Source organism: Mustela lutreola, chromosome 7 (assembly GCF_030435805.1).
Source record: "Mustela lutreola isolate mMusLut2 chromosome 7, mMusLut2.pri, whole genome shotgun sequence".
NCBI lineage: Eukaryota > Metazoa > Chordata > Mammalia > Carnivora > Mustelidae > Mustela > Mustela lutreola.
The window spans coordinates 81,101,252-81,125,282 of NC_081296.1; the positions used below are offsets into that span (position 1 = coordinate 81,101,252).

The 24,031-nt window shown below is 53.4% G+C and overlaps 2 protein-coding genes across 3 annotated transcripts; one reads left to right on the forward strand and one right to left on the reverse strand.

The window, feature by feature from the left end:
• The first annotated feature begins 29 nt into the window (after positions 1–29).
• REC8 (REC8 meiotic recombination protein) lies at positions 30–14,740 on the forward strand. 2 transcript variants are annotated; one of them, XM_059181714.1, is made up of 19 exons: positions 30–9,367; positions 9,439–9,507; positions 9,630–9,772; positions 9,867–9,942; positions 10,052–10,172; positions 11,003–11,087; positions 11,437–11,516; positions 11,757–11,889; positions 11,976–12,048; positions 12,131–12,216; positions 12,370–12,419; positions 12,746–12,892; positions 13,212–13,278; positions 13,375–13,523; positions 13,709–13,757; positions 13,988–14,054; positions 14,170–14,301; positions 14,382–14,488; positions 14,594–14,740. In XM_059181714.1, exons 1-19 carry the CDS (start codon positions 9,312–9,314, stop codon positions 14,683–14,685), a joined length of 1,782 nt encoding a protein of 593 aa, XP_059037697.1. In that variant the 5' UTR covers positions 30–9,311; the 3' UTR covers positions 14,686–14,740. The 2 variants fall into 2 exon arrangements, with proteins under 2 accessions (XP_059037697.1, XP_059037698.1); XM_059181715.1 differs by lacking the exons at positions 14,382–14,488; positions 14,594–14,740 and having other exon boundaries at positions 13,988–14,070; positions 14,170–14,299.
• A 37-nt stretch (positions 14,741–14,777) lies between these two features.
• IPO4 (importin 4) lies at positions 14,778–24,002 on the reverse strand. Its single transcript, XM_059181710.1, has 30 exons — positions 23,787–24,002; positions 23,605–23,691; positions 23,398–23,477; positions 23,273–23,314; positions 22,705–22,834; positions 22,421–22,600; positions 22,123–22,188; positions 21,909–22,010; positions 21,739–21,822; positions 20,681–20,845; positions 20,541–20,594; positions 20,273–20,382; positions 19,872–19,980; positions 19,581–19,710; positions 19,276–19,389; positions 19,061–19,174; positions 18,698–18,818; positions 18,410–18,521; positions 18,187–18,302; positions 18,002–18,079; positions 17,868–17,925; positions 17,661–17,766; positions 17,367–17,560; positions 17,189–17,233; positions 16,698–16,823; positions 16,399–16,607; positions 16,153–16,285; positions 15,965–16,069; positions 15,248–15,317; positions 14,778–15,147 (listed from the first exon to the last, which is right to left on the reverse strand). Exons 1-30 carry the CDS (start codon positions 23,853–23,855, stop codon positions 15,017–15,019), a joined length of 3,240 nt encoding a protein of 1,079 aa, XP_059037693.1. The 5' UTR covers positions 23,856–24,002; the 3' UTR covers positions 14,778–15,016.
• Positions 24,003–24,031: the final 29 nt, after the last annotated feature.

The window sequence follows — 24,031 nt, forward strand, 5'->3', positions numbered from 1 at the left end:
GAGATACACCTTCTTTCATCTCTGAGGAACTAACCTGGAAAAGTCCAAATGGTGTGAACTCAGGGTACCTTTCCTCTTCCCCCACCCCTAAAGCTAAGCACTTTATATTTTCTTCTTAGATCTTCACTAGGGGTTTTAAAATAAAACTTTATTGAAAGAGGAGTCAGTATGTGCTTTGTTGGGATGAAAAGGTAGCAGGGGTGACCGGGAAGTGCTAAAGACGTAATTTGAGAGTGAGGTACTTGGGTTCTCCTCCCGCTGACGTCTCTGGGCCCCTTTGCTCTCCTCCAACTGAGGTTCTGGCTAGGAAGCTGTCTTTGCTCTGTGGGTTCCGGGCCCCAGGAGAGGATCAAGGTTAGCCACCAAGAAGAACACAGCCCACAGTGGCTCTTGCCACCAGCTTCACTTGGAAAAATCTGGGTTCCACTGATCTTGGCTAGAGGTCTCTGATTTGGGGGACTCCGGGCAGGAGGTCTAAATGAACAGGAGAACTTGAGGTTGCTGTCAAACTATGGGCTAAAGACCCTGGGGCCTAGGAAGGGAGGGGGAACCAAAGGAGGTGCTGAAAGGAATCAGAGGGCTGCTGAGCCCCCTCAGCGGAGGGAGACCAGGCCCCGGTGCCTCTTCTTCCAGCACATGGGACACTGTCACCCCAACAGGGACCCCCAACCTGGTTTCCTTGCCCTACCTAAGCCCCACAAAAGACCATCTGGCCTAGACTGCCATGTCACCAACACTATTGGCTGAGATCTGAGAGCTCCAAATCATTTGACACTCCTCTCTCTTACGCCTGTGTTTCTTTTGCCACCGAACTGAAAGTTCTCCCTTCACAGGCCACTTGTCATCCTACCTCTCCACTCACGTCCAGCAGACCAGTTCAGACCTAAGCCACCACTTGGCTGATGCCACAGCCTGCAGCTTCCCCCTTCTGCAGGGGACACCAGCTTAGAGGAGGGGGAGCCTCCCAGATCAGGCTCTTCCCTCTCACACTGCTCTTAGAAGCCTCCCATGGCTCAACTACATGATCAAAGCCCAGTACACCTAGATCCTCAAGGATCTTCTTGCTGTTGCATTTGACAAACTTCAGTGCTGCCTTTGAGCCTTGCTGCCTCCCTGGACTTTCCTCCTCTTCAGTCTTGCCCATCATCCTCCTGAGAAGCCAAGAGCCCAAACAGGCATCTGCATTAGCAGGGAAGAATGCAGGCACTGAGCGTACAGGTACATGAATTCTGTGGTGCCCTCAATTTGCTAAAATCCCTGCTGGCCCTTCTTTGCACTTGCTTCACCTTGACTTCCATTTTCTTGCTTTCCCTTTCTTTTTAATTTTAATTCCAGTATAAAGAACACACAATGTTAAATTAGTTTTCACGTATACAATTTTTTGTCCATTTATCAGTGGATACCTGGGCTGCTTTCATAGTTTGGCTATTGTAGATAATGCTATAAACATAAGGGTGCACATATCCTTTTGAATTAGTGCTTACCTATTCTTTGGGTAAATACCCTATAGTGGAATTACTGGATCATATGTAGTTCTATTTTTATTACTTTTAAAGATTTTATTTGAGAGAGAGAAAGTGAGCTCAAGCAGGGGGAAGCGGTAGAGGGAGAAGCAGACTCCCTACTGAGCAGGGAGCCTGATGTGGGGCTCTATCCCAAGACCCTGGAATCATGGCCTGAGCCAAAGGCAGCCGCTTAACTCACTGAACCATCCAGGTGCCCAGTAGTTCTATTTTTAATTTATTAAGGAACCTCCATAGTGTTGTCTGCAATGGCTGCACTGGTTTGCATTCCCACGCACAGTGCACAGGCTTCATTTTTCTCCACATCCTCTCTAACACCTGTTGGTTTCTTGTGTTTTTTATTTTTAGCCAGTCTGAGAGGTGTGAGGTGGTAACTCATTGTGGTTTTGATTTGTATTTCCCTGGTGATGTGATGTTGAGCATTTCTTCATATATCTGTTGCCCATCTGGATGTCTTATTCGCAGAAGACATGTCTTCTGCCCATTTTTTAATTGAACAATTTTGGGGTTTTTTTGGTGTTGAGTTGCATACATTCTTTATATATTTTAGATACTAACACTTTATGAGATATGTCATTCGCAGATATTTTCTCCCATTCAGTAGGTTGCCTTTTAGTTTTGTTGATGGTTTCCTTGCTGTGCAGAAGCTTTTTATTTTGATGTAGTCCCAGTAGCTTATTTTTGCTTTTGTTTCCCTTGCCTCAGAAGACATAGCTAGAAAAATGGTACAGCTGATGTCAGAGAAATTATTGCCTGTGCTCTCTTCTAAGATTTTTATGGTTTTAAGCCTCACATTTTGGTCCTTGATCTGTGTTCAGTTTATTTTTTTATATGGTATAAGAAAGTGGTCCAGATGCGTTCTTTTGCATGTTGCTGTCTAGTTTTCCCACCATCATTTGTGGAAGAGGCCGTGTTTTTCCCATTGCATATTCTTGCCTCCTTTGTTGAAGATTCATTGACCATATAATTATGGGTTTATTGCTGGGCTCTCTTTTCTGTTCCATTGGTCAATATGTCTATTTTTAAAAATATTTACTTATTTTAGAGAGTGAGCAAGCATAAGTGGGAGGGCAGAGGGAGGGAGAGAGACTCTGAAGCAGACCCTCCACTGATCACAGAGCCAGACATGGGACTCAGTCACAGGACCCTGAGATCATGACCTGAGCCAGAATCCAGAGTCAGACACTCAACCAACTGCACCACACAGGCACCCTGTTACTTGTCTGTTTTTATGCCAGTACCATACAGTTTTGATATTTACAGCTTTGTAATATAACTTGAAGTCTGGAATTTTTTTTTTATTTTTAGATTTTATTTATTTATTTGACAGAGATCACAAGTAGGCAGAGAGGCAGGCAGAAAGAGAGGGGGGTGGGAAGCAGGCTCCCTGTTGAGCAGAGAGCCCGATGCGGGGCTTGATCCCAGAACCCTGGGATCATGACCTGAACAGAAGGCAGAGGCTTTTCCCGAAGTCTGGAATTATGATGTCTCCAGCTTTGCTTTTCTTTTTCAGGATTGCTTTGGCTATTCGAGTTCTTTTGTGGTTGCATACAAATTTTAGGATTGTTTGTTCTAGTTCTTTGAAAAATATTGTTGCTATTTTGATAGGGATTGCATTAAATCTGTAGACTGGTTTGGGTAGTACAGACTTTTTAACAATATTTGTTCATCCAGTTCATGAGCATGGAATGTCTTTCCATTTCTTCGTGTAATATTCAGTTTCTTTCATCAGTGTTTTATAGTTTAGAATACATATCTTTTACCTCTTTGATTAGGTTTATTCTTGGGTATTTTATTACTTCGGGTATAATTGTAAGTGGGATTGTTTTCTTAATTTCTCTTTCTGCTGCTTCGTAATTAGTGCATAGAAATGCAGTGGATTTCTGTACATTGATTTTGTATTCTGTGACCTTAGTGAATTCATTGGTAGTTCTAGTAGTTTCTTGGAGTTTTTAGGGGTTTATATATATAACTATCATGTAATCTGCAAATAGTGAAAATTTTACTTCTTCCTTACCAATTTGGATGCCTTTTATTCCTTTTTCTTGTCTGATTGCAGTGGCTAAGACTTCCAGTACGATGTTGAATAAAAGTTGTGAGAGTGGACATCCTTACCTAGTTCCTGACCTTAGGGAAAAAGCTTTCAGTTTTTCCCTATTGAGCATGCTGTTAACTGTGGGTTTTTCATATATGGCCTTTATAATGTTGTGGTATTTTCCCTCTATACCTATGTTGTTGAGGGGTTTTATCATGAGTGAATGTTGTACTTTGTCAAATGTTTTTTCTGTGCTTATTCAATGATCATGTTTTTTATCCTTTCTCTTATTGATATGACATATCATGATAGATTTGCAAATATTGAACCACCCTTGCAACCCAGGAATGAATCCCACTTTACCATGATGAATAATTTCTTTAGTTAGATTCAGTTTGCTTGTATTTTGTTGAGGACTACTTTTGCATCTCTATTCATCAGAACTACTGGCCTATAGTTTTCTTTTTATATAGTGTCTTTGTCAGGTTTTGGTATCAGGGTGAAGCTGGCCTCATACAATGAATTTAGAAGCATTCCTTCCTCTTCTACTTTTTCTTTTTTTTTTTTTTTTAACTTTTATTTATTTATTTTTAAAGATTTTATTTATTTATTTGAGAGAGAGACCACAAGTAGGCAGAGAGGCAGACAGAGAGAGAGGAAGGGAAGCAGACCCCCTGCTGAGCAGAGAGCCCGATGCAGGACTCAATCCCAGGACCCCGAAATCATGACCCGAGCCAAAGGCAGCAGCCTAACCCACTGAGCCACCCAGGTGCCTTTTTTTTTTTTTTTTTTTTAAGATTTTATTTACTTCTTTGACAGAGGAAGAAAACAAGCCAGGGGAGCAGAAGAGGGAGAAGCAGGCTTCCCACTGAGGAGGGAGCCCAGTGTGGGGCTTAATCCAGGACTCTGGGATCATGACCTGAGCCAAAGGCAGACACTTAACTGACTGAGCCACCCAGGCACCTCTATTTTTTGGAATACTTTGAAAGAATAGGAATTAATTTCTTTTGAAATGTTTGGTAGAATTCACCTGAAAAGCATCCAGTCCTGGACTTTTGTTTGTTGACAGTTTTTTGATTACTGATTCAATTTCATTGCTGGTAATAAGTCTGTTCAAATTTTCTACTTCTCTCTGATTCAGTTGTGTCTCCAGGAATTTACCCATATCTTCTGGATTGTCCAATTTGTTGGTATATAATTTTTCATAATATTCTTTGATAATTTTTTGTATTTTTGTGGTGTTGGTTACTTTCCCTTTTTCATTTCCAATTTTATTTAAGTCCTCTTTTTTTTTTTTTAATGAGTCTAGCTAAAGATTTATCAATTTTGTTGACCTTTTCAAAGAACCAGCTCCTAGTTTTATTGATCTATATATTTTTAAAATTTTTATTTATTTACTTGACAGAGAGGGAAATATCGCAAGTAGGTGGGAGGGGAACCGGCCCTCTGCCGAGCAGAGAGCCCCACGCAGGGCTCGATCCCAGGACCCTGAGATCATGATCTGAGCTGAAGGCAGAGGCTTAACTCACTGAGCCACCCAGGCACCCCTATCTATCCTTTTTTAAATTTAATTTTTACTATTTCATTTATTTCTGCTCTGATCTTTATTATTTCCTTCTTTCCTTCTATTGGTTTGGGGGTTTGTTCTTCTTTTTCTAGCTCTAGCTTTAGGTATAAGGTTTGAGATTTTTCATGCTTCTTGAAGTAGGCCTGTACTGCTAGAAATCTCCTTAGAATTGCTTTTGTTGCATCCCAACAATTTTGGACCATTGTGAGTTTTTTTGTTTTTGTTTTTGTTTTTGTTTTTTTAGAATATTTTATTTATTTATTTGTGGGAAAGAGGGAGCACAAGCAGAGGGAGCAGCAGGCAGAGGGAGAAGTAGGTTCCCAAGTGAGCAAGGAGCCCAGTGCACAGGGCTCGATCCCAGGACTCTGAGATCATGGCCTGAGTATGCTTAACTGGCTGAGCCACTTAGGTATCCCTGGACCATTGTGTGTCTTAATTTTCATGTCTCTATGTATTTTTTGATATCCTTTTTGATTTCTTGGTTGATCCATTCATTGTTTAGTAGCACGTTATTTAATCTCCATATATTTGTGATCTTTCCAGATTTTTTTCTTATGGTTGATTTCTAGTTGCATAATATTGTGGTTAAAAAGATGCATGGGGGGTACCTGGGTGGCTCAGTGGGTTGGGCCTTCACCTTCAGCTTGGGTCATGATCTCCGGGTCCTAGGATCAGGCCCTGCATCTGGCTCCCTGCTCAGCAGTGAGCCTGCTTCCCCCTCTCTCTGCCTGCCTCTCTGCCCACTTGTGATCTCTCTCTCTGTCAAATAAATAAATAAAATCTTAAAAAAAAAAAAAAAAGATGCATGGTGGGACTTAGATACTTTTGATTTGTTGAGGCTTGTTTTGTGGCCTAATATGTAATGTATTCTGGAGAATGTTCCATGTGCACTTGAAAAGAATGTGTATTCTGCTGTTTTAGGATGGAATGTTCTGAATATATCTGTTAAATCCATCTGGTCCAATGTGTCATTCAACGCCACTGTTTCCATATTGACTTTCTGTTTAGATGATCTGTCCATTGGTGTAAGTGAGGGCTAACGTCCCCTTCTGTTACTGTATTACTATTGATGACTTCCTTTATGTTTGTTATTAACTGCTTTTATGTATTTGGGTGCTCCCATATTGGGTGCATAAATACCTACAATTGTTTTCTCTTCTTGTTGGACTGTTTCATTTATGATTATATAGTGTCCTCCATTTTCTGTCACATCCTATATCCAGTTCATCAGCAGAGCTCATTGTTATTCCTTCAGAATCTATCCAGAATCTGACCAGTTTTCTCTGCTTCCACGACTAACACTTTGGAATAACCTACTGTCATCTCTCACATCTCTTTCTGTTTCCATCTACAGCTTTTCTACCTTCACTATTCTCTCAACACAGTAGAGATCCTCTTTTTTTTTTTTTTTTAAAGACTTTATTTATTTTATTTGACAGAGATTACAAGTAGGCAGAGAGGCAGGCAGAGAGAGAGAGAGACGGGGAAGCAGGCTTCCTGCTGAGCAGAGAGCCCGATGCAGGGCTCGATCCCAGGACCCTGGGATCATGACCTGAGCTGAAGGCAGAGGCTTTAACCCACAGAGCCAGCCAGGCGCCCCAGTATAGATCCTCTTAATGCATAAATCTCATGTCATTCCTCTGCCCCAAACCCCCCATTGGCTCTTGACTCAGAATAAAAGCCCAAATCCTTACAGTGGCCTCCACAGTCTCTGTGATGTGACTCCTATCCTCCTCTAACCTTACCCCTTACGATTCTAGCTCCAGGCTTCTTGAACCCATCACATTTCTGCCTCAGGACCTTTGCACTTGCTGGTTCTTTTCCTTCAGGTAGATGCGTGTTGTCTCTGCTCTTCAGAGAAGGCTTCCCTGAGCACCCTACCTAGTTCTCACTACCCTCTGTTCTCCTATGCTGCCTCATTGTTCTCATGGCACTGATCACCACTTAACATATTTCTATTTGTCTACGTACTTAGCATTTCTCCTTCCCTACTCCATGAGAACAAGGACTTGTTTTGTTCATTGCTCTATCTTCAGTGCCTAGAGAAGGACATGGCACATAGTAGGCATTTCATAAATTCTTGTTGAATGGAGGGATAGATGAACAAATTACTTTATCTCCTACACTAGTTAAGGGTAGATGCCCCCACTTTGCATCTACCCTTAAGGTAGATGCATCTACCTTTGTTCCCCAGTGTGAACTTATAAGCAGTGACAACATACGTGATTGAAACAATTTGTATTATGTAGAAACTCATTTAGCCAAGCACAGTGGAATAGGTACTAGAAACGCTGGAATTCAAGAGAGCAGAGTTCCCAACCAGCCTGTCATTCGGGAGCTTTGTGTTCTGGGAAGAACTGTCATGTGGGCCTCTCAGTTTTCTCATCTGTAAAAGCAAGTGCTGTAAAGCTTACAAGGACTAGATTTTGAAATCTCTGTCAGACTCTTGTCACAGACTTGACTGTCTGTGGTTGTAAATTTGGGGTAATTGGATATTCATTTGACAGATGTTTCTTGTGCTAGTTTCCAGGAACTAGTTGAAAAAGAAAAAGAAAAAAATATATCTTTTTTTTTTTTTTTTAAAGATTTTATTTATTTGACGGAGAGGAAGAGAGGGAGCACAAGTAGGGGAGTGGGAGAAGGAGAAGCAGGCTTCCCACTGAGCAGGGAGCCCGATGTGGGACTCCATCCCAGGACCCTGGGATCATGACCTGAGCCAAAGGCAGCTGCTTAACAACTGAACCACCCAGGTGCCCCCACCCCCCACAAAAAGAGATCTTAATGTCAAGAGCTCATAGACTTAAGGAACAAAGTAAAATAGGATCAACTCAGTGCCAGTAAGTGCTGAGTGTTAGAGGCAGAAGCTGACCCTGGGGTCAAGGCTGGAAAGGGCATTTTAAGCCAAACCCAGGGGCATACAAAGGCAGGAGGCGGGAAAATGGCATTTTAAGCCAAACCCAGGGGGCATACAAAGGCAGGAGGCGGGAAAACGAATTTTTTGGGCCAGATGGCTTTTGTATGGGGAGATGTATGCCTTGCATCCCACAAAGCTGAGGTCTGTTTCAGCCAGGAGAACATTCACTACTGGAAAACAGCCAGAGGGGGCATGCCCACAGCCCAAGTTGTCCAAGTTTAGGAAATGACTGAGCTTGTTTCCTGTAAGATCTGACTTCTTCCTCATCCATCTGCGGTGTCCCCGAGGCCACCTCACACCGTCTCCACCTGGCCAGCTGAGGACAAGCCCAAGGCTGGACACAGAGGCAAACCAGTCTTTGGTACTTGGTGGGTTTCAGGAGAAAGGGCAAGGTCTAACCTCAGGTCAGGCGCCCGGAATGGGGCAGAGCCCTTGCCCTGGGCATGACCCGACCTTCTCTAGTGGTCGAAATGGCCTAGTTACCAAGCTTGCTGCGGGGGCGAGGTTGGGACTGGCCCCTCGCTCATTGGTCGGCAGAGAAGTGCCACCGAGAACCCTTGTTATCAGAGGCTAGAAAGAGAGCCCATTGGTCAGGACACATCATAATGGCCCCCCGCAGCACGCAGGGTTCTTCTGATTGGTTCATTGTCTGCCTCGGGAGACACCTGTTGCCTAGATCCCAGGCAGGCTACTTGGTGCCCTGAAACCGAGTGCTTCCAAGCCCAGTCTTGTTCCCCATTGGCTGCTGTGGGGGCCGCCGCCATCTAATGACGAGGGAGGCGCCGAGTCCCGGAGCGCGCGCGCCCCCTGCGGCGGGATCTAGGGCCGCGGGGACTGCAGGTGCGTAAGCTGAGTGCAAGGCCTAGGAGCCCGGCACCCCTGCAGAGGACTCCGTTCTCTCGGGACCTGGCCTAGGGCCCAGCCCCGGCCTGCGCTTGGGAAGCTCTGCCTCTCCAACCTGGAACCCGACCCGGAAGGCCTCAGTAAGTTCGAAGCAGCCACGCGGCGTGGGAACCCACTCGCGGCAGCAGAGAGGGGCCTCCCGACTGCTGTGTGTGCGGTCCACGCCTCCGTTTACTTCTTGCCCTAATTGTTGACCTACACCTGAGTGTTTATCCGCTCCTTTACCGGGCGTTTTGGGGCTGCCCTGGCGGCTGCCTCTCCAAGCCCTTTGCCCCGACGGCGGTGTTTGGAAGCCCAGTGCCACAAAGAATTCGGATTGAGACCCCAGCGGAGGAGTGGTGGGGACAAGGGTGAAAGCCCGGTGGGACAATGTTCTACTATCCCAACGTGCTTCAGCGCCACACTGGCTGCTTCGCCACCATCTGGTAAGGCCTGGGCTGTGCGCGCTGGGAGGGACACCCAAGGGCCCCAGCCTGACACCCCCCACCCCTTCCAGGCTGGCAGCGACTCGTGGCAGCCGGTTGGTGAAGCGCGAGTACCTGAAGGTGAACGTGGTAAAGACCTGGTAAGGCTGGGAAGGGGAGGAGCGGGCAGGTGAGTGGGCAGGAGAGGTGGTGCTGGATGGGTGCGCCAGGCTGCGGGGCTGGGCCTTGGAGCAGTGGTGATTGGGGCACGTTGTCCCCCCAGTGAGGAGATCCTCAATTACGTGCTGGTACGAGTTCAGCCCCCGCTGCCCGGCTTGCCCCGGCCGCGCTTCTCCCTCTATCTGTCAGCCCAGCTGCAGATCGGCGTGATCCGGGTCTATTCTCAGCAATGCCAGTACCTCGTAGGTAAGGGGGGCAAGGCTCAGATAAGGGGCAGAGTCGCCTGGCCCTGCGGCAGAGAGGCGAGGCGTGCTCTCCACCTTGCCCTCCCTGCCTGCAGAGGACATCCAGCACATCCTGGAGCGCCTACACCGTGCGCAGCTGCAGATTCGCATGGATATGGTGGAGACTGAGCTGTAAGTGCCCCCAGGGACTGGACCACTCAGCCTTTGGTGGGGATCCTCCCTGCTGGGCGTCAGCCCTCTGCCTCAGTGCTGGACAGCTCACATTCTCCCTTGGTCTCAGACCCAGCCTACTGCTTCCTAACCGCCTGGCCATGATGGAGACCCTGGAATGTGCTCCAGACCCCTTTTTCGGGGTGATGTCTGTGGATCCCACACTTCCCAGCCCCTTCAGTATCCCTCAGGTAGGGCTAATTTCCCACAGATGCCCCAGACTGGCGAGCTGACAGTGCGGGAGGGGAGTGCTGTTCCTGTGTCTGACCGTGGGGCTCGGGAAGGGGCCCTGCCACAGCTCTCCCCTCCAGGAGTCCGTGCTGGGGGACTGTCATGACAGACCCCTCCAGACAAAGCAGCCCTTGTCCCAACTTCTCACCACACAGTTCCCACTGCCAAGGCTCTAAGCCAGGCCCTTAGCATCTCTTAGCCTTAGGTTTCTGTGCCCATGTCTCTTCCTCTATCCATGTCCTGACACGTTTACAGCTTAAGATAATGCTACTTCCTTCTTTCAAAGGCACCTCCGGCTCCCCACTGCACACAGCCCTCCATGCCCCTAACGGTCACCCTTGTTCTACACTAGTTAAGTCCCACATGTCTTTAGCAGGCCTGGCTCCAGCCATTTACCCCTTTCTATGAGGCTTTATCTCTGGTCAGAGCCAAATGTTGCTTTGGAACTGATCCCATTGCTAGTGTGCTTGTCTCACCCCTTGTGCTGACTTGCTGGGGTACTCTACACACTGGTCTTTCTGTTAGACCATAGGCTTCTTGAGATCTTTACCCCCCCAACACTTGACGTAAGGGTGCAGTGCTTCTGCACAGAAAAATGGACAAAATCTAGATAGTGAGGGCAGGAATGGAAGGAAAAGAGAGCAGATGGTGAGTGGGCTCACTGTGTGCTGGTGTCACAAAGCTGCGGCATGAAAAGGAATATTTTCATTTGCTGTCTGAATAAGGTTGTGGAGGTGGGAGAGCGGGCTGAGGATGAATCCTCCCTTTCATCCCCAATCCTCTCCCAAAGATTCGACAGCTCCTAGAAGCTGCAACCCCAGAGAGGGAGCTTGAGGAGGCCCCGCCTGAAGTCCCCGTGGAGCCTAGGAAGCCTGGTGAGTAGAGAGCCTCTTTCCTGAGAGAGGCCTCAGAAGGCCCAAGAACTGAAGACCATCTTTGAGCTTCTCTTAAGAGCCAGGCCCTGTGAGGGGCATTCCATTTGTGTCACCTCATCTCTGCCTCACAAGAGTCCTATGAGATCAGAATTCTTATTGCCATTCTCCAGAAGAGAAAAGTGAGGCCTATAGTGCTTGAGCAACCTAGCCAGGGTCAGATTGCCAGTGACTGGCCAGGTTGACTGAACCTAGGTTGACTTGATTCCAGAGTCTGTGCTTTGGCTGCCTCACGTGGCATGGGAAGCTGGAAAGCCACAGAGGGGCTGATGTGACTTTCCTGCCTTTCCAGACAGGATCTTGGTCACCTTGGTGTCTCCAGAGGCCATCACCCTCCAGGAGGCAGAGCCCATCCGCATGCTGCAGATCGAGGTAAGCTGTCCCCTTCCAGAGAGGTGAGGCCTGAGTCCTGCCTCTGGTGCCCCCGCCTGCCTCATGTTACCGTCCTGTTTGCCTGAGTCCTGCCTTCTCATCTCCATTCCAGCCCTCCCTGTGTCTGGCACTTCAGCGCACGGTGGGCCCCCTGCTGCCCGCCTCTCAGACCTAGTCTCCTAGAGCCACTTGTCCTTTTCAGCAAGGGGATTGCATCCTCTCTTCTTACTCTCTTATCAGGGTGAACAGGATCTCCCAGAGGTCAGCCGCCGAGACCTGGACCTGCTGATTGCTGAGGAAGATGAAGCCATCCTGTTAGAGGAACGGCGAGGCAGGCCTCCCAGGGAGCGAAGGGCACATCCGGCTCCAGAGGGTCAGTGCCCTGACATGGGCAGGCTGGGTCTGGGCAGTGCTCCTAGCTCCTCCTGTATGCTCTAAGCCCCAGTCTTCTCTTTGTAGAGTACAAGGAGGAGCCCCGGGCCCTGGAGGGGGAAATGGCAGTACCCTCGCTCTCACCTCCAGCTCTCCCACGGTAAGGGCAGGATCCCCTGGGCCAGGTAGGAGGCTGATGCTGGGAGGGGTGAACTCATTTCTCCTGCCCATTTTCCCCTCAGAGTGGAAGAGGCAGCAGAGCCACTTCCAGTCCCGGCTCCTGAGGAGGTGAAGCCAGTAGGCTGGGAGCCTGAGGCTCTACTTACTGGTGAGTGCCCATTGTGCCTGTGGCCTTCCTGGGGCTATGTGCATAGCTGCCACCACCCAGGGCTCTGTTGAAGGGAGGCCTTCTAGCTTCTGGCCTAGGCAACTGCTGGGACAAATGCCTGTGGCAGAGCCGTGACCTAGAGTGTTGTTGCAGAGGTGACCCCACCACCAGAGCTGCGTCTGCCAGCCCCACTCAGCCCAGAGGTTAGTAGTGCCCCTTCCAAGCTTTCTCCGCCTCTTTGTTCTCCTCTCCCAGAGCTGCTCATCTGTATTCAGATTCCCCAAGCCCTGGGCCACTGCTAGCCTATCTAGGATTTGTGCAAATTGGTAGAAAGTGCCCTGTTCACTCTCCATTTTCTTGAGCCTGCACTCCCCATATGGGCCCCCCATGTGAGGTCAGAGCTGTACCCAGAGGCCCTGCCCAAGCTCTTTCCCAGGGTGCCTCTGGAGTGGGGCCCATTTGTAGCCCACCAAGGTGACAGGAAAAGGAGTAATGGGTAGCCTTTGCCCTGCCTCCCTTCCCCATTCAGAGGCGGCAGCCTCCAGTGCCCCCACACCCTCGGAGTCCGCCTGCTCGCCGCCGCCGCCGCCAGCTACTGTTCTGGGACAAGGAGACTCAGATCTCCCGGGAGAAATTCCAGGAACAACTGCAAACCAAAGCCCACTGCTGGGAGTGTGTGAGTGCAGCCCAGGCTCTACAGGTGATGGAGGGAGGCAGGGAGGGCTCAGGGCCATAGCTGCTGGGGAGGCACTGGAAACAATCCTCAAAACGCATGTGTTCCAGGTTTACAGAGTCAACTCTCCTTGCTCCTTTAGTGACCCCACGGAGCACATGCCTGGGCACCACCTAGCAGTAGGCGGGGCAGGCAGGGGCCGGAGCCAGCATGGGGGATCAGAGGTCTTGGAACAAAGCTTTGCAAGGAAGTGGAGAAGGGGCAGGGAGGAGGGGCTCCCTCCTAACTGGGCTTCTGGCCTCCCCCTATACCCCCCATGTAGCCAAAGGTGCAGCCTCCCGAGAGGACTATCAGGAGTCCCACGGAGCTATTCCGAACCCCAACTCATGGTAAGGAGTTGGCATGTGGGGCCTTCTGAACCCACAGTCCACTGTCTTGGTGTTCCTCACACCTCAGACCCCATCCCTGCCACCCCTCCCTCCCAGCTGGCTGGCTCCCCCCAGAACTGCTGGCTCTCTGGACCCACTGTGCCCAGCCACCCCCAGAAGCACTCAGGAGAAGGCCACCCCCGGAGCCTGAGGAGGAGGTGGCAGCTGAGGAGGAAAGGAGGATGGAAACTCTGAGTGATATTGAGGTAACTGCATCCCCTTCCTCCTCCTTTGGGAGTGGCCTGCTTCACCTGAGTTCCCATAGGCTGCCTTCTGCCCACCTGAGCCAGTGGTGCCAGGTCCTGTCCTCAAGCGCAGGCCGAGACCGCGTCACCCTGCCCCAGGTGCTTCTGTGATCTCAGGGGCTTAGTTCCCATTCTCCCATCTGCAGGTCCCAAGGGAGGCCCAGGAGCCCAGTGGGCCCCTCATGCTATCTTCAGGTAGGCATCTGGAGAAGGGAGAGGGCCACCACCACAGCCACTGTCCCAGGGAATGGGTACCTTAACTGCAAACGGTTTTCACTAGAGAGAGCACTTAACAAAAGGGAGCCTAGATCTCTTTCTTCTTACAAGTCACTGCACAGCAGTCACATCTAGTGTGACCAGGGGTCCTCAAGGTCCCGACCATTCTGATCTAAGCAGACCCACTCAGGACCTTCCCCTCCCAACAGAGCTCTCTCTAGAAGTGGTGGAGGAAGAGAAGTCCCGCACCAGTCTCATCCCCCCAGAAGAACGCTGGTAAGCCACCAGTCTGGTAAGCCACCAGTCCGGGGGAACTCAGGGTGGGGCCCTCATCCATGTTACAGCTGCCACCTCCCCTGCTCCCTGGAAGGTGACTGCCGTGTTCTTCCAGGGCCTGGGCTGAGGCAGAGCAGCCCGAGCCCCCTGCACTGCCTGTGGTGCCTGAGGTCCCGGAAGTGGCCCTGGAGCTGCCTTCAGTGCTGCCCCTGGAGCCTGAGCTGCTGTCGCTGGAGGCCCTGTACAGGTGCAGGGAAACACTGCCGGGGGAGGGAGTGGGGCGGTGGGCAGGCTGGGACTCCAGCTGACCGTTACTGATCCCTACAGGGCTGTGGCCCAGGAGCTGAAGGCCAATAGGGAGCCCGATTTCGACAGCCTGGTGCCCCCACTCAGCCCCCGCTGGATGGCTGCCCGGGTATTCTACCTGCTCCTGGGTGAGTATGGGGACGTGTGGGCCCATGTGTGGGGTGAGGACACATAGGTCCAAAGGCTGCCGCAAGGATTCCCCCTGACTGGCCCCATCCTCTTCTCTTGACCAGTGCTGGCGGCACAGCAGATCCTCCGCCTGGAACAAGAGAAGCCATACGGGCGCTTCCTCATCCAGCTGGGGCCCCGCTTCCACTGCGCTTAGAACTGACAAAGCTGCCAGGAAACTGGCCACATTAAACCCGTCTTGCCTGCCTTGATTCTGAACTCTGTGTTTCCTGCTCTCAGAGCTACTGGTCAAGCAGTAACCGAACTGCCTTTATTAGGGTAGGATGTCAAGACTCCATTTGCACTGTCCCACAGCGTTAACAGACCCAGCCCCAGAGACACCCCCATAAGGCAGCAAGCGGGGCTGAGACTCCCGAGTAGCTATGAGGCCCAGAATCTTTGGTAAGGCGTGAGCTGAAACAGGGCTGAGAGGTGGTCCTGGGGCCCGGGCAGGCTCTACTCTCTCTGGCCCGGCTGCAGCCCCCGGTCTAGGTGAGGCCCAGGGCGGCCTGGAGTTCCTGAGCTTTGTCACCAGGCAGTGAGCCCAGGGCCGAGTGGAAGCTGTCAGTGTGCTGTCGGGCCAGGAATGTCAGGAGCAGCAGCAGTGTAGCCTTGGTGTCTGTGTGGAGAGCGAAGAGGGAGAGAGCGGGGAGGCCCGGCCTGTAGGTCCCTAGCTGGCCCCCACGTCCCCCGCCCCTGCCCACTGCCACCCAACTCACCTGGTGGGATCTTGTTCTCAGCCAGGATGAGGCTGCAGATGCGCAGGAGCTCAGGAGCCACATCTACAACCTGCAGGGCAGGGGAAACAGGCTGACTTGGGAGTGCCAGCAGCCCTGGGCCCCAGCCCGAGGAGAGCCGGAGTCTCCTGCTAGGGATATACACTTGACACTGTTTCACATCTGAGATAACTGGGAAAACCCAAGAAGGACCCATGAAACATGGTGGGAGTAATTTTTTTCTTTGAAGGAGACAGATGGTGACCAAAAGCCCAGACACTCAGAGGAGTTCCACCAACACAGCAGGCTCTGAAGGTGCAGGAGAGAGGTGAACGACACAGGAATATGGGCACCAAGTCCAAACCTAGCTGGTTGGTACAGATGAATCTCATTTAGAAACCCGAGCTGCTCTAACTGGAAGGGACAGGGAGAGTGGCCCAGAGATGTCTATGCTCTGAGGAACACTGTAGGAAGAAACCCCAGTGTAGGAAGTCAGCCCAGGGAAGCTGTGACTTCTGCCTCCCACCAGAGGGTGTACAGGGCCAGGGAGCATGGGGCCTCCGGAGAGAAAACTGCTGTGCCGTGAGGGGGCCGTGGCCACTGACCCTGGCAGAGTAAGGACACAGGAGTGTCCAAGAGCAGTTTAGGCTGTGACTGCATCAGCTATAAGGAAGGCCAAGCCTGCCTCTGGCTGGAGCTTGAAGCTCCCCTCTGACTTACCTGGTCAGGGCTGCTCTGGTACAGGAAGCTGAAGAGGTGCCCTATGGTGACCCACTCCTCCAAGTCCTCCTTAAGGGGCAGGGCATGCAGCAGGGCAGCCAGCACCTGGACACAGAGAGGCCTCAGACCCCTGTTCTGTCTCCTTCCCCCCGCCCCCACAGCTTCTGGGCCTTGTCCCCAGCCCTCACCTGGGGCTCCGGTTTCCTTGTGGGACTGGCCATCAGCAGGCGGGCCAGTGCCCCACAGATGTTGTCACGGACACGATCGTGGCGCTCCCGTGCCAGGAGGGGCAACAGCAGCCCCAGCAGCTTGGGGAAGTATCTGGTTCCACAGTCAAGGAACAGGCCCACGGCAGACCTCTCCCATCCTAGAGCCCAGGGATACTCTCCACTCCCCACTGGCTGCCCCCACCACCCCCCACAGCCCTAGGATACTCCTGAGCAGGCCGGCCCCCATGCTCTGCCAGCACACCCAGCCCGAAGACCGCATTGCTCCGCACCTCAGGGTCAGCCTCCCGGGCGGTGCTCAACAGCACAGGGAGGAGCCGGGACACGAACTGGGCTGAGGCACCACCCAGGCCCTGAATGGACTCTGCCAGCGTCCCCACAGCAAAGGACTTCTCTGCCACAGTGCAACCCTGTTTCTGGTGGGAGGAAGAGTGCGAGTCAGGGTGGGGCCAGGCACTGGGCACACAGGCAGGACGGGGTTGGAGGCCAGGGCACAGAGCACTCACCGTCTTGCACAGAAGCAACGGCAAGAAGCTGGCGAAGAAGGGGGCAAAGGCATCTCCCCCCGCCGCAGCGGCCAGGGCAGGAATGGCCTCTCCAGCATGCTCTAGCAACATGGCATCATACTCGGCCTACGGAGCCGGGTCAGTGGCTAAGGTACCGGGGCTAGCTCTGCTGCAGGGGCCACGCCCCACCCAGTGCTCTGCCACTGCCATAGGTGGCCCCCATGGTGGGTCCTATGAAGCCCAGCTTTTTCTCCTGGTGAGCCTCCTCTCCCCTCTTGATCCCATCCTCCCTGGCCCTAGACCCTCACCTGCAGAAAGCCTTTCCAGAATCCCCACTGCCTTCATGGGAGCAGGGATGCATTATTCAAAGCCATAACCAACCTTTTAGCAGCCCTGGCTCCCTGAGGCCAAGCCCAGGGACACTGTCCATCCCTGCTCTGCAGATACCCCAGGGACAGCCTGCTCCCACCGTGTGCCTCCCGCACTCTCACCTGCTCCTCCTCCTCCTCCTCCTCCTCAGGGTCCTGACAGGCTGTCTGCAGGAGGAGAGTTCAGCTCAGCCTGGGCTCTCTGGTCCCTTATCTCCATGATGGGGAGGTAGGGGGAGGCTGGACCTGTAGCCTCGGGCCAGGCCAGCTCCTCTCCCTGCAGCCCACCTGCCCTGCTCACCTTCCGCTGCAACACAGCCTTGAGCATGCCACAGAGCTCAGCGAGGCGCCCGGGAGGCTGCAGCGCAAGGGGCCCACAGCCGCGCAGCACTCCCGTCAGCGCCTCGAGCACAGCCATTACCACCTGGCGCTCCCGCTCACTGCTCACTGCCTGCATGTAGGATGGTACCACCCGGGCCAGGGCGACCTGCAGAGCTGGGGACATCATTGGCTGAGGCCCCGGTTAGGCCCTGCCCTCCCCCGCCCCCCACCCCACTGTCCACAGTTCCTGGAGGCCCCACTCTCTGCTGCTCACCCGCGGTGTTGGGTTCCGAGGGGCAGCTCTGACAGGCCTTGTGCAGTGCACAGCAGAACTGCCCTAGGGCCTCATGGGCTGCCTTCCGCACGTTCAGGTGAGGGCACTGTAGGATGAGGACGTGCAAGACAGGCCTGCTGTGGTCATGGCCAATGCAGGGCCCCTCACCCCAGGGACCCCACCTGCTCTGTCCGCTGGCCCTCTCACCTCCAGCAACTTGAATACTTCTTCAAAGACACTCTCCATGTACGGAAGGAAGGCCACACTGTGGATAGGCATACAGCCATGGGGACGGAGCTCCCAGGTGGGGTTCCCAGTGTCAGGAAAGGGCCAAGGCTCACCTGGTATTCACTGCGATCTCCCCCAGAGCAGCACAGGTGTCTTCCTTCTCATCAAAGAAGGCGTTCTCCACGCTGTACCTGCAGTAAGATGGGGGTTGGCAGTGATCAGGCACCTACGGGGGCAGGGGCACAGGGCCCTTGCCCAAAGCCAGGGTTCCTCTGAGGAGAATGGCACCCCTCCGTACCCTGAGATCTCAGAGTCATCCTCCTCTTCCTCATCCTTGTCCATGAGCTCCTCCTCTTCCTCCCCATCACTCTCGTCGTCAAACAGAAGGAAGGAGTTGCTTCCGTCATACTGAGGCTGGGCAGAGGAGGTGCAGCAGGGACTTGGGCTCAGCTGTGCCCAGATGATTGCCACCCCAGGGCAGCCCTTCCTGAACCAACTCCGCCCACCCATTCTCTGCTCACCACAATGCCCTCCGTGGAACGCAGGGACAACAGCATGAGCGTGGTGATCTGCGGCAGGTGGGGTGCCAGGCCCTCCCCCATGAGCCCTGATAAGGCTGCAAACAGGCTGTACCTGGTGGAGGCAGGTGGAAGCTGTACAGTCCTGCCTGCTGGAGCCAGACAAAATGGGGAAGCCCGGGGAAACCCGCAGTCCAGAACCACAGGACCGGGTTCTAGGCTCAGGGCTGGGGATCCAGTGGGCAGGCAGGCAGGAGGTGCGGGCTGGGGGCAGGAAGGGGGTTCACTCACGTGCAGCGCCGCAAATCAGGGTCGTCTACCTGGTCACACAGGCCCAGCCCCAGCTGGCAGCACTCTTCAGCCAGGGGCCTCATGGGCTCCCCCACTGCTCGAGCCAGCACCCCAAGAGTCTCTGTGGGGACAAGGGCCAGGTTAGTACTAGGAAGCAACCATGAGCCAGACGGATACAAGGCCAAAACCTAGGGGACTGAAGATGGCAGCTGGGGGTTAACTGAACAATCCCACTGGTTTCTGGGTACATTGGGAAGAGTGCCTCCTTGGATGGGAAGATATCTGTGCTGGCCTGGGGGAGATCCTCATGAACCCCTTGGCCCTTCCCCAGCACTGAGAGCACCGCCTGAGCCCCTTATGCACCGAGGCTTTGGATCTGCACAGGCTGGAGGTCCTCGCGGCCTGTCAGCAGGAATTCCCGCAGGTGCTCCATGATGGTGGGGAAGTAGGGCAGCAGGGAGGCCTGTGCAGCTGTGGCTGAGGGACAGAAGGACAGAATCAGAGCTGGAATGAGAATCACCGGGACCACGTATCACAGGCTCCTTAGGGTAACCCAGTACCCGCCGCCTTCTCCTCACCAATGGCTCCCAGGGCGCTCACAGCCAGCTCCTTGGCCCGGGGGCTGCTGGGATTCCTCAGAGGCTGCAGCATGCACTCCATCAGCTCCGGAAGGTAGGGCTGCACTTTGGGCCCTGTGGGAAAGGGCAAGCTAATAAACAGCCCAGGTCTCCTACTTTCTGGGGGCCCCCTGCCTCCAGGCTGACCTCTAACATCCAACCCAGGGCTCCTTGGCAGCCTGCCACACACCTCTCCCTGCCGCAGGCAGCATGTCCCACCCCCTTCATCCAAAGTGACAGCTCTGTCCCCTCCCTCTCACACCTACCTAGATTCTCCACGAAATTCTCCAGGGCATAGCAGGCCTTGGCGAGGTGGTTTGTGTGCCCAGGAGGCACTGACTTCAGGTAGGCAAGGAGCAGTGGCATCACCTCCCCTGCATAGCTGCTGATGTGGGGCTGGGGGAGGGGTAGGGAGGCCCCGAGTCAGCTGACCAGGGCTGTGCCCTAAATGCGCCCCACTAAGTGCAGTGGCAGCAGGGATGGGTGAAGAGATGAAGCTGAGGGGAAGCTGGTCCTGGGGACGGGTGGGGTGGCCACCCACGTTCAGCCTCACTGACCTGGAGGTTCTCTGAGAACTGGCCCAGGGCAAACAGTGCAGCATTGCGGACCACCTGGGATGGGTCCTCCAGGCCCTTGCACACGATCTGCAGCAGTGGGGGCAGCAGCCTGGGGGTGCGGAAGCCAGATTCTGGTTGAGGGGCGGGGCCAGAAAGCCCTAGGCTAAGCCCTGCCTCTTATTTCCAGGGTGAAACCAGGGCAATGTCACTGATAGCAGGCACCACCCCCTGCTCTCCACAACTGAGGTAGCCACATTATCTTTCAATCCAGAGCACCTGCAAGGGGAAATGCTCCCCATACTTAAGCTCCAACAGCCGTGAGAGACTAGGACCATCATGGGCCGTGCAGTGGTCCTCCCCATGGCCCGCCTGCCCTCTAAGACAGAGGAATAGGCAGGCACCTCTGCCTGATGTGGTCACCAGCTCCATCGGATAGTACGGCCAGCACTAGGAGGCCAGCCTTGCGCTGATACGGTCTCTCACTCCGCAAGGCTTCTTCCAGCACAGGCATCTAGGGGAACGGATGGTTCTCTGCTGAAACCCTGGTCCAAGTCTGCCCACTCCTGCTGCAGCCCTCCACACCTGCCAGGGCCCAAATAGCCTCAGTGGTGGGAAACTAGGCACACTGAGGGAGAGGGAAGGGCACCGGGAGGACAGAGCCATATTTACCAGCAAGGGAAAGAGCTTCTCCGGGGGCAAATGTAATGCCAACATGTCCACAACCTGAAAAAGATCGGGAAGACTTTGCTGGACTCCATCTCTGCCCCACAGCGACCTAACAGCCTGCCCCAACCTGTCGCACATCTCACCTGTACAGCAAAGTGCTTAGGAGTCTCTCCTACCAGCCCACTCTCCAGCTCTTCCTCTTCTGAATCCTGGTCCTCAGGATCCAGCTGGCCCAGAGCAGGCTCAGCAGCCATAATGGGGAAAAGGGTGTGTAGTAAGGGTGGCAGGAGACGATTCTTCAGTAAGGCCTTGAAAGGGAAGGTGGAACTATGTCCCTGAGAATCTGCTCCCAAGATGGACTCACAATAAAAATTCCAGCTTTGGGCACCTGACTGCCTCAGTACGTTAGGCATCTGACTCTTTGGCTCAGGTCATGATCTCAGGGTTATGGGATCGAGCCTCACATTGGGCTCTACAGTTGGCAGAAAATCTGCTTGAGATTGTCTCTCCCTCTCGTTCTGTCCCTCCCCCTGCTCATGTGCACACAGCTCTCTAAAATAAATAAATAGGGGTGCCTGGGTGGCTCAGTTGTTAAGCATCTGCCTTGGGCTCAGTTCATGAACCCAGAGTCCTGGGATCGAGCTCTACATCAGGCTCCCTGCTTGGTGGGGAGCCTATTTCTCTCTCTCCTACTCCCCCTGCCTGTGTTCCCTCCTTCACTGTATCTCTGTCAAATAAACAAAATATTTAAAAATAAAATGAAAAATGATAATAATAAAATAAAATAAATAAGTCTTAAAAAAAAATTCCAGCCCCCTAGGTCACAAAGGGTCCAGCAAGAAACTCCCAAACTTCCAGCCAGGAGCTGGAGTGAGGCCAGATCAAGTTTTGTTTTTGTTTTTTTTTTTTTTTTTAAGATTTTTATTTATTTATTTGACAGAGAGAAATCACAAGTACATGGAGAGGCAGAGAGAGAGGGAAGCAGGCTCTCTGCTGAGCAGAGAGCCCGATGCGGGACTCGATCCCAGGACTCTGAGATCATGACCTGAGCCGAAGGCAGCGGCTTAACCCACTGAGCCACCCAGGCGCCCAAGATCAAGTTTTGAAAGCTGCAAGATACCCCTGAGATGAACAGAATGTCCCAGAAATTAGCCCAAGGATGGAAATGGGGGTGCAGTCATGTGTATCATGGAGTACTCACCTTGCTCTTGATTTTGACCAAGAAACTGAGGCAGCAGAGAATCCGTACGCGTATCGCATCACCCAGAGCCACATTTCTAGCCACCTGCCCAGAGACGAACTTGAATCAGAAACAGGCAAGGGAACTCCCAGCAAAATAAGCAGCAGAGGCTATGCCCATCCCCGGCTCACCTCCAGGCAGAATGTGAGGACCTCAGAGAGGTGGGAGGTGATGATGGGCACCTCTGACTCCAGCAATTCATCCAGGGCCTCCACAGCCTCACAAGCCTTTGCCTGCCAGCCAATCAAACAAGTCAGAGGGTAACCATGGGTTACTTCAGTGGACCGGGCCCTGTGGGCCTGTACTCTCCTCAAAACAGAGCTCCTGCCCGAATGTTGTCCTCACCTCATCTGCAGAGATCAGAGTCTGCACGGCCACAATGAGCTTGGGTACCAAAATCCGTGCAAGAGGCTGGAGGGCAAAAAGCATAATGCACGCTCACTCATCCCAGGCCCCAAAAGCTGGCTGCATCCTCAAAGCCTGGCCACAGGAGCCAGGTACAGCCACCCACAGTATCCCCTCTCAACTGCTAGGGACAACAAATGGCAGAGATAGAGTCTAAAATAGTTCTGCATCCTGCAAGGGTGAGGACACGGAAGCTCTGAGGGCAGGGAGCCAGGGAAGGGGAGGACCCGCATCTCACCACATCATCAGTGCCCAGGTAAGGGGCCATCATGGTCAGAGTGCGCAGGGAGTAGAAGAGGAGCCCAGGAGACCCCACCTCACCAAGGGTCTCATTCAGAAGCCGAAGAAGCTCCCGGTGGTGGGGCTGGAAGGCCTCAGGCCGGGAGGTCACCACCACACTTAGCAGCAAAAGCCCCATCTATCCAGGTGTAGGGGATGAGAGAGAAAAGCTTATATGGTCTATCCAGCCGCTCAGTCCCCCTCTCCCTTCCTTCCTCCCACCCACCCACCATGTGCTAGTACCTCTCTCTCTGGGATATGAGGGCTGTGGGTACTGTGTTGAAGAAGCTGCATGAGCTGAGGCCAGGCCTCCAGGCCTTCCTTTCGAAAAATGGTGCCAGAGAGCTGGGCCAGACTAAGGCTCACAGAGTGCCTGCAAACAGGAGAGATTGCCCCTGACCCCCAATCACTCTCCAATACCCTCCCCAGCACATGCTGGGCCTGCCTCCATGAGGTGGCCAGGACAGAAACCTCCAAGTGTGGGCAGAAGGTTTGCCAAATTGGGACACATAGGAGGGTGGCTCACAGGGAGACCAGCAGCAAGGTGGGTGTGTAGTCTGGTGAGCCTGAACTCAGGTAGACTGAATTTCGGTTCCATTTTTCTGATTCGGGTTTAGGAGACCATCACAACCCATTCTCATGAAATTTAGTCTTCAACAATCTTAAAATCCTTGCTCCACTCTTGCTTTAGAACGGACAACATCTTTCCCCCTCCCCGGCCCTGTCCGGAGCTGAAAGACAAGGCAGAAATCCACAGAGGGTCTCAGCCTGAGTCAGTCAGGATCCCAAGAGGAGGCAGGTAGGCACTTACTCGGTCTCCCTCTGAAAGGCGGTCAGGACCAGCGACTTGAGGCTGGAACGCAGATGGCAGGTGTGAGTACTTGGCCCGCCTAGGAGCCGCCTCCGCCCGGCCCCGCCCCCCTTGGCCCCTCCCACCTTTCCCGGTGCTCGGCCGTCAGTCGTCGCCAGCGGGTGCTCAGTCGTCTGCGGGTCAGCACAGCCGCGAACTGGCGGATCTGGGACGAGGAAGCACGCATGTGAGAGTCCGGGCAGAAAGGGACTGAGCGGCCCGCAGGGGGGCAAGCTGGGGCTCGACCGGTGGCGTACTAAGGGACGCTCCGCGGGCAGGGGCAGGCGTTTCACCTGAGGATCGACCGCCGAGGCGAGCAGGTGGCAGAGGGCGGGCAGGGCGGCGGGGTCACGAAGAGCGGTCTGGAGCTGCTCGGTGGCCTGGGAGGAGTCCCAGGGTCAGAGTCGGGGCTTTCCCACCACCTCCTCCCGTTCGTCCCGGTCCGATCACCCCCCACCCCACCCCCGTCCCGTACCCGGCGGATGCGCTCGGTGTCCGGCAGCAGCAGTTCCCGCAGGATCTGCTCCAGCCCGGCAGGCTCCATGGCAGCGGCCGAGCCGCCGCTACTGGGTCGGGTGTTGGGGGGGAGGGACAGCACGTGGAAGCCCTGAAACCCGCTTCCGGCGGAAAGGGCGTTGCTCCGCGCCCTTCTCGTCGCCACGGTGATTCAACTCGCTTTCCACAGGGAGCTTCGGCTTCGCCACTTCCGTCAGCTTATCG